Source organism: Excalfactoria chinensis, chromosome Z, assembly GCF_039878825.1.
Source record: "Excalfactoria chinensis isolate bCotChi1 chromosome Z, bCotChi1.hap2, whole genome shotgun sequence".
NCBI lineage: Eukaryota > Metazoa > Chordata > Aves > Galliformes > Phasianidae > Excalfactoria > Excalfactoria chinensis.
The window spans coordinates 61,483,718-61,500,526 of record NC_092857.1 but is presented as its reverse complement, the minus strand read 5'-3'; the positions used below and the strand labels follow the sequence as shown (position 1 = coordinate 61,500,526).

At 37.9% G+C, this 16,809-nt stretch overlaps 1 protein-coding gene across 1 annotated transcript in view; it reads left to right on the top strand.

Moving 5' to 3' along the window:
* DTWD2 (DTW domain containing 2) overlaps nt 1-16,809 on the top strand; it is a 62,897-nt gene that overhangs the window by 1,395 nt on the left and 44,693 nt on the right. Inside the window, exon 2 of the mRNA XM_072359608.1 lies at nt 12,778-12,868. Coding sequence (XP_072215709.1) covers nt 12,778-12,868 — 91 coding nt within the window. The remainder of the gene's footprint in view (nt 1-12,777; nt 12,869-16,809) is intronic.

Sequence of the window (16,809 nt, the reverse complement as noted above, 5' to 3'; positions counted from 1 at the left end):
CAGTTTAATACAGAAAAGCAGATGTGTAAGAAAGCTGGAGATGTGAGTCATAGAATAGAATCATAGAATGGCATAAATGGAAGTTTCGGTGTATTTTTACTTTGCTTGTAGTAGTTACTGTCTCTGCAGGAATTCTTCACACTGTTGTTTCTTTGGCCTGTGTTAGCAGTAATGAGTGGTGCCAGTGCTGCTGTTGAAATAAAAATGTTACTGACTTTAATGCTTTTTTCCTTCTGCATGGCTAAGTTTCAAAGACACTCGTTCATTTGCTGTAATATTCTAAACAGACTAATGAGTAGTGACCTTTTTAGGCCACTTACTTTGTGCTTGACCGACTTGGTTAACATCCTTTTTGATCGACTGGCATTTAATGAAAAAAGAAAAGAAAGCCAAGTGTCAGGCTGGCCACATCCTTTTGACTATGGATGACTAAGGGCTAGGAGGAGCACAGCCAAAGACAAGACCTGCAGCAGAGGATAATCTTGTTAATTAAAGCAACTCTAGTGCCTTTGATTTCCCAATTCTCTGTAATTATATCAGCTGTGACTTTGCCTTCAGGGCAGTAGATTATTGAAAGAGAAGTCAAAGATGTTTTAACAGTGATCAAATTTCTTCAACTTAATCATCTGGAATCTACAACCGTAAGTGGTTTCCTTACAAGAATTGGTATTGATTTTAGTATATGTAACGCAAAACAGAAATAACCTTATATATATCTATGTATATTTTTTTCCTTTTTTAATGCCTGTGTAAGTAGATGAGAGGTGAAAGCTGTTATCTGTGTACTTGAAGACTTGGCTTGGGCACAGCCAAGTGTGTAATTTTTCTTGCTTCTTATGGAGGAGAGTTTGCCATAGGTGAATTTCACTGGAGATACGAAATATCTCTTGAAATAGAAAAGGTATTTACTTTTGCAGAAAGCAAGCTCTGGCAAATCCCAGAGCTACTTACAGCATTCAATTGCTGCCGATGTCTGAAAGTCCTTTGGCTTGTATCAAACTGAGGTTTTTCTTCTGTTCCACCACCTTCTCCCTTCCCTCCCTGGACTTATCAACTTTCATTTTTGCAAAGCTGGGCTCTCCTGTCACTTCAGATATATTGCTTAAACTTTACTTTATTCTTGAGTTGATATGCCTACATTCTCTCTCTCTTTTTTTATTTGCCTGCCTTTCACTTACGCACTTTTCTTCTCTTTCAGTTTAAGGAAGGTGGTCGTTGCTGTCTTTTCTCCTTTCAGTAACTGCATTTCTATATTTAATTCCATCATCTGTTCTCTCCTTACAGTGCACTTGTTTGTCACTTCCTATTTTTTAAAGTCAAATCATGTCTGCATTATATTCAGTTTTCCCTTGCCCATTTTATTGCTTTAAAAGGATCATAGGTTTGCATCACAGTCTCTGCTGAAATGTGTTTTGTCATATCTGTGATGTTTTTTGCTTGGAACAAATCATCCTTCATGGACGTCAGCCTGGTACTTGGCTATGTTGTTATTGCAAGTATAACTTCCCTTTGGCTTCGACTGCGTTTTCCTCTGTCTTTATACATACCATTTCTGAAATATACCGATTATGTCTATAATTTCTCTAAGTTTCCTTTTAAATTATTTTCCCCAGTTTCTAAAGCTATTAAGCTTCTACATCAGTACGAAGACCCACAGACTGTCTGTAACAGATGGTTTTGGTTCACTTGTCTTCCCATGAACATCCAGAAATAGATGGAGTCTTGTGTTCTGTGGCTTCTTTGAGTCATCAGTAGTAGACTGTATATAATTTGTACTCTAAAGAGTATAAAGAATGTATGCTGTGAAGTATTTTTCTTATGGTGTTACTAAAATTGTCATTTTCCCTTGTACTTCTGTTTAGTTTCAGCACTTCAACGGTTCTTCTTATTTCCAAAGTCTGGGTTAGTGAAGTTGAATAATTGCGCACTGTGGGGAAAATAAATGGACCAAATTGGAATGAATGGGAAATGTTCAGGAATGATGTATTGAGATGCTCACATAAGGAAGTGGAAAGAAAACATTCCTTATCTTAAATAAAGCACCAACAGGTTTATTAGTGAAACTGAACAGTCTGGAGAAACCTACTGACAGAAAAATTGATCTGTTGACATTTTGCAAAGCTGTGAAGAATAAAAAGAAGTTACTTCAGTTACATTTATGTTGTAAAAATATTAAAGAAACATAAAAAAAAAAGGAAAGGAGGAAAATAGGATATTTATTTCAGATGGTAGCCTTTCCAGCAATGCTTTGAATGTGTGCTAAAGTGGCAGCTACAAAGGCTGAATTCTTTTACTGACCTAAGTAAAATTTTTATCAAAGATAGTTCAGAGGAGATGTCAGAATTTCAAAGTTTTATTTAGGCATCTAAAAAATATATATATATATGGTTTTTAGGTCTTAAGTATTGGGGCACCATCAAAAGGAGTGGTGGGAGGCCAATGCTGTGATTATGCTCACTGTTACAGCGGTTACATGATTTTTGTGGTCATTAGTGTTAAAAATGTAGTAAAACTAAACATTGAACTGTATTTGTCAATGAATGGTTATTAAGCAAGTTTTTTTGTTTGTTTGTTTTTTTTTTTTTTTTTCATTTTTTTTAATAGGCCTTTATCGCCTTCTTAGTTACTTTTAAATAAAGTCAGTAAATGTGCTGATATAACTGAAATCCATTGAAGAAAGAAATACTAGCATAGAAAAACTAATATAATTAACATCGACATTGAAAAATATTCAGGCTCAGTATAACTGCAGTCAGGGAACCTGAAAATACTTTTTGTTTTGTTGACCATCCGAGAAGCTTGTTTTCTGTCTTTGAGTACTTCTTGCTTGGGTGACAGGGAAAACTTAGCAAGTGCTTTTAGGTCTTACAGGTTGGATGGATAATGAGAGTTATCCTCAGGTAATCTGGAGAACAGTAACACAAGTGAGACATCTCTCAACAGAGACCTATCTGGTGGGAGCTGTGGTGTTTGATACTGCAAATAGATATTCTCTGGATAGTGGGTATCTGCAGCTTAACAGACTGAGTTCCAATACTTATTTCTAAGAATGGCTGGATTGACACACGAGAGGGAAGGGATGACATCTGGAGTGTGGACAGGCTTGAGAGGTGGGCCCATAACAACCTCAAGAAGTTCATAGGGCCAAGTGGTAGGTCCTGTACCTGGATGGGGGCAATCCCAGGCACAGATACAGGTTGGGTGGAGAATGGCTTGAGAGCAGCTCTGAGGAGAAGGATTTGGAAGTGTTGGTTGATGAAAGACTCAACATCTGGCAATCTTCTGTTTTGTAATGTGTGGAATTTTGTTTTCTTGGTAGTGAAGTACACTTAATGGGACTACTCTCAAAATGCTTAAGTTTTTCCTTAGTGTCTGTTAGAAATTGATTTAGGAGCTTGATGACTTGTCTTTACTAGGATTTTTCACTAGGTGGAGGTTTTAGTCTGTAAAATCATTACAGTTTACCCGTATTTTGCTATTTTAAATGTAAATGTTGATTGTATTCAGTAATAGGGAATTTCTTTATTAAAATGCCAAAGGGCTGAGCAATTAAATCCAGATGTGCTGTTTCTCTTGGAGACTTACATATAGCTTCTCTTAAATATTGAATCTGAGTATCTTAAGTTGATTTGAAAAAACTAATATCTGAAGAGAACTTTAAGCATCTTCTAGAAAGTCATCTGTAAGTTGATTAAAAAAAGATGACAACTCACAAGCAAAAAGGAAAGGACCAAAGCTGTCAAGCACAGCTCACTTTTTTTTTCTGTGTATGGCCCCTTCATGTGTTAGGAAACTTAATCAGAGACTCTGGATGGTATGTTTGCATTTTAAACTCAGGCAGTTTCCAAGGACCTAAATATCTATGTAGGCCAGTCTGAAAGTAATGCCATGTGCTTATATCCCTGGAAACTACGACAGCAACAAAGAGCACAGTATTATTGTTTGATAGAGCAAATTCTCAGCTACAAAACACTATTTTTCAACACAGTGTCACCACCTCTAGCTGGGAATTATTGTTGGCAAAATTTAATGGAAGACTGATAGGAAGGCTCAATCTCTACTGCTATACCACCACCATCTACTCTATTAGGTCAGTTATTCTTGCTTCAAGCTTGTACATCACTTGCTCTGTATGTATTTATATGTATCTAAGTGTAAGTAAATATAGATATTATTACTGTAACTATTGTTCTTTTTTTTCCTATTCCTTTTCTTAGGAAATTTAACTTTTATCTCAACCTACAAGTACTACTTTGTCTTTTTTCTAATTCTCTCCCATCTCGCTGGAGTGGGGTGCACTGTGTGACCAGCCTTGTGTTGTTTAGCTGCCTGCTGGTTTAAACCACAATAAGGAACCTCTCTCTGCAGCAGAGAGCCAGGATGCCTAGATGGTCAGCAGATTGACCGGGAGCCAGCAGTGATTCAACAGGACTATAGCCACAAACTTAATAATGAAATTAACTCACAGCGAGCGGTGTAGTGCTGGAGCAATCTGCTTGGTGTAACTGTGAAGCTTCAGTTCATGGAAGTGCTTGGTTCAGCTTGCTCGGGGTCTTTGAAATTATTCCTGCTGTGGGTGGGAAGCCGGTGCAGATGACCTTCAGAGGTCCCTGCAGTCTGAATTACTTTGAGTCTGTTTATAGCTTTGTATGGTTGTGCTCTGTGTGAGCTCATACCTGTGACCTCTCAGAGCGGGCAGTGCTAATTTTCTCAGCATTAAATCATACTGCTGGAGTGCAAGTTGTTCCCATCAGTGTTTCCATGAGGTACCTGGCTGCTGTCAGTCTTTCTTCTTGTTAGCTTTTATGAGCACGTTTGCCAAACATGCTACGTTAATTATTCAAGCTGTGTTTCCAAATTGTGGAAGAAAGGTTAATTTTTGCGTTGGACTTGTAACTTTTTAAATCAAAATGAAATATTACTGGATATGCTTTGATTCTGTAATCAGGTACTTGAAAGCAAATGTTTAATTGGCTGTGTAAATTAAAAACGGCATCTGACGGTATCCCTGAAAGCTTTAGAGTAAATCAGTGATGTCTAATATAAATGAAACGCTGAGTATTCAGCAAAACCCCTGACTTTTTAGTGAAATCTAATAACTGTTTACTTTTTAATAACAGGTGTATTATCTTAAAATACATTATTTGTTGTATTACACCAGGAAACTGGCTTTTTAAAATAAAGTTTATGAAGGAGACTGTGTCTTCAAGATTGAGGTGAAAGCATGTTCAACAGAAGTGCCTGCTGTTTTGAGAAGGGACACTAGAGTGTAGTATAGCATTTGGAGTTCTACTGCAGCTCTGAGCTGTCAGGAAGTTCTGAGCAGGACATTCATCTGCCTGAGTGCTGCCTTTTTCATGTCATGCTAGGGCTCTGAGTTGTGGAGTTGTTCTCAAGCTCTCTGACAACAAACAAAGCTCAGTTTTTCTACCATTTATAACTGAATAGTTGCACTGAAATTGAAGATTTTTGTTTAATATTTAATCGCCTCCTAGAATTGGCTATAAAGCTGTTAACTGTTTCTGTTGTTGTTTTTCCAAGCATATATACACTTCAGGATAAATTGCAGGCAATGGTGGGTTTTCTTTGTAATATGACTATTTACTGTTTAAAGAAGTAATTTTGCTTATTAGAAGGCATCCACTTTCTTGTACTATCTGTAGTTTGGAACAGGCTTTCTGTTATGTGTTCATGTATTTTACCCAAATAATTAAGCCAAATAATTTATATGTAACTTAATTATATGTAATTTAATTTCATAGCTTTTTTTTTTGTTATTTGTGAGAGGAAAAATACTTATCTCGTCACTTAAAGCTACTAATATACGGCACTGTGGAGTGGAATGGGAAATATAAATACTTAGCCCTTCTTTTAACTGATGTCCAAATGATGTGTGTGTTCTGAGCCTGCTTTCACTTGAGGTCAATAGCAGAATTCACCCCTGAGGTTACTTGGTGTGATAGTGACCTTTTCATTTAACTCTGCTTTTACATCTGCTTTGTTTCAAGCAAGGACTCAGGCTTAGTTTGCTGTCTACAGACAGAGTAAATACATTCCAATAGGGACTATCATTAATGTCTGCCCCTAAAATATTGTATTAAATAAGGTAGTGTTACATAGGTGGACCTGAATTTCAAATATGAAAAGAGCTATCACATACGTGGTGATTAAGTTATTACAGAAGTCAGTTGTGTTAATCACACAATCTGATGCTTTTGAACAAGAGAATGTTGTACAACCACCCTTAGGAAGAAAGCAGAGTATCTTCATAAAAGATGTGGGGAAAAACAGAAATATTTGCTGGAAGTGTTTACTCTTGCATAGATCCTTGCAAGGTTTCACTTAATGAGAAGTTGTAATAATCTCTTTTTGATCAAAGAAGCAACCACAGAATAATAATAGGTGACACCTACAGCTCAGTCAGGGTGCTCAGAGCCTGGTCCAACCTGAGCATGAGTGTCACCAGGGATGGAGCATCCACCACCTTTCTGGGCAATCTGTTCCACTGGTTCATTACCCTTATCATAAAAAATTGTTTTCTTGCATGCTTTCTTCTCAGGTTGCACTGAAAGTGATGTGTCCTATTTATTTCCATGGAAACTACAAGGGATTCAAAGAACACAATAACAGTATTTGATGGAGCAAATTCCCAGCTACTAAACACTACTTTTCCACTACCATTAGCTCTGCATTTTCTCCCACTAGGAAGAAGAGCCTGATTCATAAGCATCTATACCAGTTGAGTTGACCCACTGGTGCTGCACCACTGCTGAAACACACCACACGCTGCCACACTGTGCTCACATCCACTGTTTGTTCTCTATAAATGTTCAGCAAGCGCTGATGAATGGCAGTGAATGCCTTTTTTTTTCCACACTGAGGAATCTGAACACCTTTGCTTCATAGGCACATCCGTGTCAGATACAGATTTGTCAGACTACCGCTCTGCTGCCATATGTTGCATGGCAAAAAATTGTAATGGAATATTGTCAGGAAGGTTCAACCTCTACTGCCAAACCACCAATGTTATGTTGGGCTCTGATGTGGTGGGTCAACATAATAAAACAGGAGACATTATTTTTGGATAAGCCCTTGTATATGGTAAAAAAATCAATATATCTTGGGTTAATCCCATTAGGACCAGTGCTACCAAAAAAAAGAAGTGCCTGTGACTGAAAACTCTGGATGGTGCATCAAACTATTTCCAAAGTAAGAACAAAAAAAGCTTATTAAATAAAAGGAACAACAACAACAAGAAAAAGATTCTCAGATAGAGTTTCTTATGGTTGCCATCTCAGACCTTTCTTTAATTTCTCTGCTCTGATTTTAATTGAAGATGCACAGACTCTGAATTTTGTACAGGCAGGATTTTACAAACTCCAGCTGTGGAATATTAACTACACTTCCTAAAATGCGTACATGAAAAAGGAAGGAAGCTGTGAGCACTGAAACTGAAGTGTTGTCTTTTCTACTTAGCTGCGACAGCATTATTTACTGGGCAGGTCTGCTTTAACCTGGCCATCCATTGCCTTGATTCCTTCACTAGCTCTGAACATAAAGAGATGATCTTAAAGACATCTACTGCAGCAGGTCAAGAAGCCGCTAAGCTATAAAACAGTACAGAGAAGCAAAGCTGGTTGTAACACAAAGTGCCTGCTGTTTGATTTCCCTGCCTGAGGACATCAGGCTGAAAAATCTAGCTTGAGTGGCACCGGTACTGCCAGGCTAGATTGGCATATGATCTGACTTCTTTTTACTTCTATGACATGCACAGGGTAAAATTTCTGTCCCTGAAGCTCCATGGTGAATGTTTATATTGATTAGACTTCTCCACGTACCAGTGTGGCAATTGCACTTGTGCATTGTTATCCCAGTGACAACAGGGAAGGAAGCATTTAAAAATTGTACATTTTTCTTCTTTTTTAGTGAGGAGTTGACCCTGATACTGCAGTACGACCTCTGGCAGTGGAAAGTAACACCTGGATTAGAGTTCCATGTATCTGCTCTTGACAGGGCTATGGGAACAAACCTGTTTATGTCCCTCTTCTCATGGAACAGGTGTGCTTGTATCTGCTTTTGAGAGTTTAAGTCTCCATTTTCAGCCTCCAAAATTGGGAGGATACCCATATTGGTATCCTTTTCTTCCTAGCTGTTTTTCACAGGGCTCACTGAGGCATCTCTGCTTCCTTCATCCTGTAAGTGCTTTTGCTTTCATTAGTTGGTGTTCACATAATTGTCTAAAAAAATGTGAGATCTCTGCTCAGACATTGTTGCATTGTCCTCCTCTTAACATGGTAACCCCCTTAGAAACCTGCTGCCCTCTCTCCTGTGTCTCAGTTGCCACCCTTGTCACTTGGGGGAAGCCCTTCAGCTCTGACGTGTGGAAGAGGAATGGTTGCTGGGCCACTCAGCACTTGAGTGGAAATCAAGAATTGGACAGTTGGAAGATATGCTTTCTGTTTCCTTTCTATCTTCCTCTTGTTTTTGTTCACGGGGTATTTCATAGCCTCACTCCAATCAGCAGCATTTATGTCTGTGTTGTAATCTTGGTGGAACTAGCAGGCTGGAAAGCAGGCTAAAAGAGGTGCCAGGTGGCAGATGTTTGGGTTTCAGTCTGTGCAAATCCCCACTGTCCTGCCTGGGAAGGTAGAGGAGGACTGGCAGAGCAGTAGCTGCTGTGAATTTGTCCTTGTATTCTTTGTGTAGGTGAAGATTAATCTTGTTGGGAGCATCTCCCAAGGAGAACCACGGCACTCACTGCTCAGAGCACCAGGTTGCATCCATGGATACATACCTCCATGCTGGTTGTCTGTGCATGACGTGTGCAAAGACAGCTCTCACCCTCATGTTTTTTTTTCCTGTAGTAACTTTATCCTTAGTATTTCATCTTATGAATTCAGGAATGATGTTCCACTTAAATAGGCAGCATATTAAAAAGTAAAGACAAAAACAAAGTACTGTAATACTCCAGATAAGAGATCTCGCACTCACTCTGCTCACAATAACCATTTTAGTGGTAATTGAAGGGTTTCTTTCTGCTTATCTTCCTTAAACTACTGAAATGTGTTAAAACTTAATTGTGGAAAGCCGAATTCAAAGGTATTTTTCAGTACTGTCTTTGCAAGTTGTTATCAAGTTGTCAACTACAGATACAAGTCAGCAGCATGCACAATTATCTTGATTTTTAACATGTGACTACCTCATGAATCAAGTGTAATAAACAACATGGCAGCTGAAGACCAGCTATATTTACTACTCCTCAGATAAGCCTCAAAGAAGACTCTGAAGACCGTGTTGAGAACCATTGAAACATGGAGATGTGAGGCACTTGATGACATTGATTAGTGGGCATGGTAGTAATGGGTTAGGTGGTCTTAGAAGTCTGACCTTAATGATGCTACGATTCTGTGGTATTCACTTTTATGCTACCTTTGCCCAGAAACTTGTAATCGCAATGCACAGTTCACTGTCTTGATTCAGTTTTGCTGGGAAAACAGACCACATTATTTTGAAGCTGAACATCATAACTGAGATGTGAAAAATGAAAGGGAAGCTATGAGAGATCAGTGCATGATTCTCTGTTGTATATGAAGACAGAGAATAATTTTTGAGTCCTGCCAGTATGTCTGGTTGCTCTGTCATGAGTTTTTCAACTAGAAATGCTGAAAAACAGGTAGAAGGAATGTTGGATAGCTTTGAGCTGTAGTGAAATTGCTTACAGGTGAATATTACCATAAAAATTATTCTCCTTCGAATTCTTCTCCCTACCCCTGGGCTTTTCCATAATATTCTCAGTACTGCTGTTTTGCCTGGAGTCTGGTGCAGATTGCTTTCATTTTCAGAAATGGATGAAAACTTATAGTTGTCATTAACTGAGTCCCCTGGTGCTCTGCCCCTGCTCTTCTGTAACATCAGTGGTATACATCGCACAAGACATAGCACACGGTTTCAACAGAAGAAAAACACAAAAAGCCTTTTCTTCCTAGGTAACCTTTCTGAGAGTAAAGACAGCTTTTGTGGTAGTGGAATAGGACTTCTCCTGTTCACAACTGTTTCCTAAATTATTACTAGTGTAGACTCATAATGTAAGATTTCATGTAGGGATAAAGTGTGTGTTGTTTCTTTTTCTTTTATTTTTTTGCCTCAGTACAATAGCCATTACATACCACGTTGAATGTACAGAAATAAGTCTTTGTGCTCCTGCAATGGGGTTTAAAAGTACCCTACCCATTCAACATAATTAGGCACCTAATTGAGTACTTAAAAGTTAAGTAATGTATATACATATGTATGCCATTAAGTTATATTGGAAAGTATTCTGTTTGTAATTGTTTGTGCCCTGCTGCCTACAAATCAAATTATAGGTAGAGTTGGTTCTGCGATGATTTAGGAATGCTTGCTTTTGGGGTAATTTCCTTTACTTTTTTACAACGTTAATAATGCTAAGAAAACAACCCATGAAGAACATGAGCCAGCCACAGAAAATACAAGGAGCATATACCAGAAAAGGGGAAACTTGGAGAATTGAAAATAAGTAAATTATATCTGGCCAACTTTGTAATAGTAAACACCCTGGGGTCAGAAACCATCAGAAACCATTTCTGCCTGCTTATAAAAGCCAGGGAACAATGCATTTCTTTGTATCAAAGTCACCAGTTGACTGTTTTGATACCTTTATGTACTAGATTTTCTCATCCTAATCTCTCCTCAAAAGAAAATACAGTCGTGGGGGGAATTCTTTTGCTAATGACACCAGCCTTTCACTGGTTTCATTTCAATAATGGAGGAGAATCAAGGAACGACTGAATGTTGTGTTGAGGGACATGGTTTAGTGGGAGCTATTGGTAATAGGTGAACGGTTGGACTGGATGATCTTTTAGGTCTTTTCCAACCTTGGTGATTCTATGAGAAGCTAAGGGATCGCACTTGGTGCAAAACGAGTGTATACGCTGATCAAAAGGAGGATGAGCTTTTATCTGGCACCCTGGGTGCAGGCATCAAAAATCCCACGGGGGTATCTGCTGCCTCCAAGTTGTTAAGAAACTGTTTTCAGACATGTTTGTTTAAGTCATCTACAAGAGAAGGTTAAAGTTTGGAGAACAGGCAGTGTCACAGCATTGGAGATCCTCTGACATGACTCGTCAGACCTGGAAGTTAGGTTGGTTTCCTGTGGTTCAGAGTGAAGGCCGTTGTTAGAACCTGCTGAATGCTGAAGTTAGCAAGCATTTAGTTTTAGTAGTTTTAGTTTCAAAGCCTTTAATAATTAACTGATATTAACTGATACTCCAGAATATTCCGCATTTATGGAGGTGTATCAAGGGGAAAATGCCAGCTCTAGAAGTGGAAGGGAAAGAAAGCAGGCAGGTTTTTGGAGCATTATGTTGGAAGATCATATGGGAATAATTCCATTTTGTCTTTTTTTTTTTTTTTTGTGTGTGTGTGTGTGTGTGTGTGTGTGTAAATATTTTAAAACAACTGTTAGATAGCTTTTAACTGGTTCCCCTTGGCAAGGGAAAGTAATTTCTCTATGGCAGTAGTTAGGGCTAGAAAGAGGCAGGGGTCTTAAATTAACACCAGCTGCAAGCTGTTAAAGACCAATTTATCCACTGTTATTGCCTTTTTTACTGTGTTGCCATTTACAGGTAAGAGCTAATGTTTTATTTTAAGATGGTCTGAGTAAAGAACAGTTATACTGGCTTAGATCACTTAGCTTGCTTAATGGGGTGCTCTTGAGGGCAAGCACTGCAGTGGCAGTGGGGCTGGCCATTGGCTTGGTCTGGACCTAAGAATTAACTTCAGTACATCACATCTGCTACAGTGTCTGCTTACATTGTCTCATATGTGATCAACATCAAAACTGATAATGACAAGAGAAGACAGAGGCTGCAGGTCAAGTTGTATTTGGAGCTGCTTGGATTCAGTTGAAAATCACAACTTCATTTTCTTAATCTTGGAGAGTTTGCTTTGCAGGCGAAGTGAATTGTGAGTGATGATAATCACATCAGCATTAAGGAGGTCCATTGTTTTTCTAAGTTCCTGAATAACATCCAGTAATTGCACTGTCTATGCTACAACAGCTCCAGTGATTCTGTGCAGCTTTAAGCTTAATTCTTTGCTTCCGTTTATTCTTGACTATCCAGTGTATTAGTTTAATACCAAATGATACACAGGTTAATTTATGTAAATACAGCTCTCCTGGTAGTGATTTTAACAATGCATGCAGTGCAGCAGAAAACATCAAAACGTTGTATTAGTTTTTCAGATGTTAATTAGAAATGCGTGGTGGTGGTTGTTTTTAATACGTCTTGTCTGCCATGTGTTTCAGAATGAATGAAAGAAATCATGGGGTTTCTTGTGAGCATACTTTAAAACGCTCTATCATAAATAGTCTCTCAACTATATTAATTATATATTCTGTTACAGCATTCCGTCACTGAAACACTAACTTGGTATAAAATGCAGTAACAGGTTTATATAATTGGAGTATGGTTGCTCCTCCTGAAGATGATGAAAGGATTATGAAAGGATTATTTAATGCTAACCAGACCACAGGAGAAGTCTGAACAACATCTTCCAAATTCAGTTTGAATGAAAACCCTCCTTTCTTTCTATTTTGAAAGCAGCGGAGATCTCAAACAGTTTTTATCATGTTTCAATGTACTGTTTCATAAGGGGGAGTCCTTACTGACCGTTTTGGGATAGAGCAAGGTCTGGTGCAATACGTTTATGCCACTGCTGAATAATTTTATTGCTTTCCCCCTCTGTTTTGTCACATAGCCGCCCTCAGAAGGTGTGTTTGTGTCCATTCCTGCCGATCCATCCGCTAAAAATCTCCACCTGCTTGTATATAATTCAGCATCCAGCAGAGGTGAGTAGCACTGTTGTAAGGGTTCAGCTACAATCTTAATGCAGCAAATGTTTTGTGAGAGGAAGCAACCATATTTTTAACGCATAGTAATTTTTCCTTTAAAACCAGAGAGTGGAATACAAGTTCACCTGAATTTTTGTGTCTTCTGAAATCGTGCTTAACTTCTGTGGTTTTCATATACACAAGACATCTTTTCATTCAGATAATCCTAGATTATGTGCTTGGCTTGGCACAAAGTGTTTCAGGAGGGAATCTTAGTATAACACAGAAGCGCTCTGTTATAAATATGAATTAAGCAACGCATCTTGGTGGTGACTCAAAGTATTTAGCCGATGGAAATTTATGGTTTAGTTTCAAAATAGTCTGTTTCTGTGTTTTTGTTGTTGTTGTTTGGTATTTTTTTGTCTCACTTATTGAAGAGAAGCACATGAAAGAACCACCGACGGAGCAGCTTTCCTTGCAGTTGCATTGTTTCCTGGTAAAGGTACTTTTGTTTTTCAAAGGCTCTCTATGGCTTTGAAGTGTGTCCTGCATTGGACTTGATACAATGCATCCTTTTATGTTTTTGCCTATTTCATGCCTTCAAAGGTTTAACGGGCTCTTGATTTTTGATTTAGCTATTAGAGGCGTTTATATGAATGTATTATTTTTCTGTTAATAATGCGGTATTTTGGTGGATCGCAAGTTTTAGAAGATGAACTGCAGTTACACAGATCTGGATAGGCAGTATTTTTACAAAATAGGCTGTGGCATTCAGAACCTGTATTCATATGATCCAGCTGTACTTACAGTAGCTCAGTCCGCAGGCAGCGTCCTTGCTTGAAGGAACTTCAGCAGAATATAAATGACCAAATTAGAGTAAAGTGTCTATAGAAATAAGTGTTTCGTCCCTAAGTGGCAAAGCTGTGATTTTTTTAACTGTCCGTTTTCAGTATAAATACTGTTATGTGTTACTTTTTATCTTGAAAGTACTTAAGTATGTGTCACCTCAAGTCATCTGCTGGAAAAAAAGAAGTTGCAAAATGTTCCGGAGAGCTTTGAACTAATATTTGAATTGTATTGAATTTAATGTGCTAAAAAGTACTAGAAGAAGTTTACACATTCCTTTTAGATCCCCTGATCATCCTTCTGAAATGCTATCTGCATTTTTTTATTAGTTAGTTTTAATTAACAGCTTTCTGTTACAAGAGGATGCAACTTTTGCACAGGTATGTGTTAATGGAAACAAGTGGCTAAAGCAGTGCTGTCCAATTAACAAAGACAGTCCATCAGTGGAAAAATTTAACTATCTGAATGTAAAAGGGAACTTGGTTTGGAGGAGACAAATGTAAACAAAAGCTGAAAAGCTGGGAATATGGCATGATGGCCTTAGTTGATCACAGCTGATTCTTTTGACATCAGAATGGCAGAGGCATACCCGCTAAAGGGTAGGTTCCCTTTGCTGTAGATGCTTCTGATCAAAACTCAGACTTGAAGGCAGATAAACCTTCTGAATGTACTAGCAGCATCTGATCCTTCAGGCTGCCATGTCATTACAGAAGTACATTGCAAAAGTATCTCATTAAACTAACCAAACGGAGAATGTATTTTTCCTGCTGTGCATCAGTGATGACTTTTCATCTTCCACCTGTTTTGTTATTTATTGTTTTCTGCAGTTTGCAGTGCAGTAAGTAGACCACCAGCTGTGGAGTGATTATTGCATTGTGACTTATATTTGGGCAAGAGGGTAAGGCATGAAAGTGAGAGCAGGATTTCCTGCTCCTTCACAGTCCTTCAATCCAGAAGGCATGCTGTTGGATACATTCGCACTAGTGTTAGGTGCTGTGAAAGAGAGTAGTCTCTTAATGCATAGCAACAAGGATTCTCTAAGATCCCGGGTTATGAATCTTAACATCCAGCATTCATCTTTGCATAATAGATCCATGAATTAATTCAGATATCATTTGTGAAGATAATTCAGCGTTGCATGTCTAGGTGCAACTGTTTTCTGAATAGTGTTAGTGCACTACTGTTAATAATGAGAGTAATTAAAAATTAAGTAGGTACAAACAGAGGATCCTAACCCTATCAGCGGGAATAGTGGAACAGTGAAGAATTTATTTGCCTAGCATGATTTCTGCTATTTTCCTCTTTCCACATTCATATGAATATAAATAAATACAAGTAGGTAAAATGCTTTTCTCATCTTTATTCTCTCCCTTGCCTCCATTTGCAGACCTGATGGTTAGTGACATAGCCAGGTGTGTACAAACCACTGTGCAGCTCTTTCTTACCTCTGCCTTACTGTTGAGTGATCTCCAGTGGAGCATAGGCCATTCTACACTTTTTGAGCTTGGATGGTTGTTGTAACTCGGGACAGAGCCCTTAGAGCACAGCAAAAATATCTGCCTAGGTTGTTCTGTTGCTCTGCCTTCTTTCTTTTCCAGAATTGAAAGAATTTCCATTTTTCTGCATCTGTGAATAAAATCTGTATTTAATGAGCTTATATGTATGTCTAATAATATTCTTTATTGAATGGCAAGGATCAAATATATCAAATATAGTTTGCTAATTGTTTTGCAAGTTCAGGAGAAAATGAAGTAATGTGTATTTACTGGTTCAGATAAATGTTTTTATTAGTTAGAACTTTCTGTTCATGGTAGAGCAACCCTGCAGCATTAACAAAAGTATCATGAATTCCCCATAAAAGGGAAAAAAAAAAACCAAAAACATTTTAAAAGCAACTTCTCCAAACCTATTTGTATATATGTACGCTTCAGTGGTTATTTAATGATTAAGCAAAGAACTGTGTATGACGACTATGATGCCAAGAAGAACAAGGAGAGAATGACTATTCTCTTTCAAAAGGAGGAAATGGAAAATAGTTGATATGCCAACAGGCTGTGTGTGAAATAGCTAAATTCAGACATTTTTGTGAAGAAAATTCTAAACAAATGGAACCTATTTTAGAGGTAGTTTTGCCTAGATGTTCTTGAACTCCTTTTCTCAAATTTTTTGTGGTATCTTCCTATAAACATAGATTGGTTTTTAGATTGGAAAACTGCAACTTTTTCCCTGTTGGTAGGAAAATGTATTTATTTGGTAAAAGGTAATTCTGAAATAACACGACATTGAAGAGAACAATTGACTGTATTTCCTATGATTGATAAGCTTTTTAAATTATTTCTTATTAGAGACAAATAATTAATTTTCTTCCAGTTCCCTTATTGCTGCTTTTTCCATTTGTATGAATCAGGGCGTTTTTTTTGATGATGATGAAATCAACACAAATGATCTTGTACTGCCAATGATGACTTATTCAGCTTTGCTAAGATAGATGGAATTGATGGTAGTTTGAAGGATATTTCTCCCTCGCTTTTCTTGGACTTCATTCACCGGATACTTTGATCTTCATCTATCCCTAGGACACTTCACACTGCTACTGCAGTGCAAAGTGGTGTTGCATATAGCGGGACAACTTATTCCTTTAACTCTGTGATGTTTTATTTATACGCCACAGAATGAGTAAGTGTGGAGCAGAAAAAGTGAAATTAGTGAAGGTCTTAGGCAACAGTGATGAAAAGATTCACAGAACTAATTTAAGAGCAGTCTGATGATGTAAGTGCTATAGGTGGATTCACACTGATACTTGTGGAGAGTAAGAGCCACAGAAATCATGGAGCTGAGCTAGTCAGGACATTACTTGTTTGCAAATACTGAACTGTTGTCATATGACTCATATATATATATAAAAAAATGGATTAACTCCCCAGCTTTTTATTCATTAATCTCCTGGCTTAGGGACTGAACTTTGGGTTTTCTCTGTCTGAGGTGTAAGACATTGAAATTGAGAATAAGGTAAGTTTTGGGTTTATGTAAATCTAATGCAGTCTCTAGTGTCTAGACTTCTGCTAGGTTCAACTAATGTACATCTTCCTTCCTCCTGTTATAAAAAATAAACT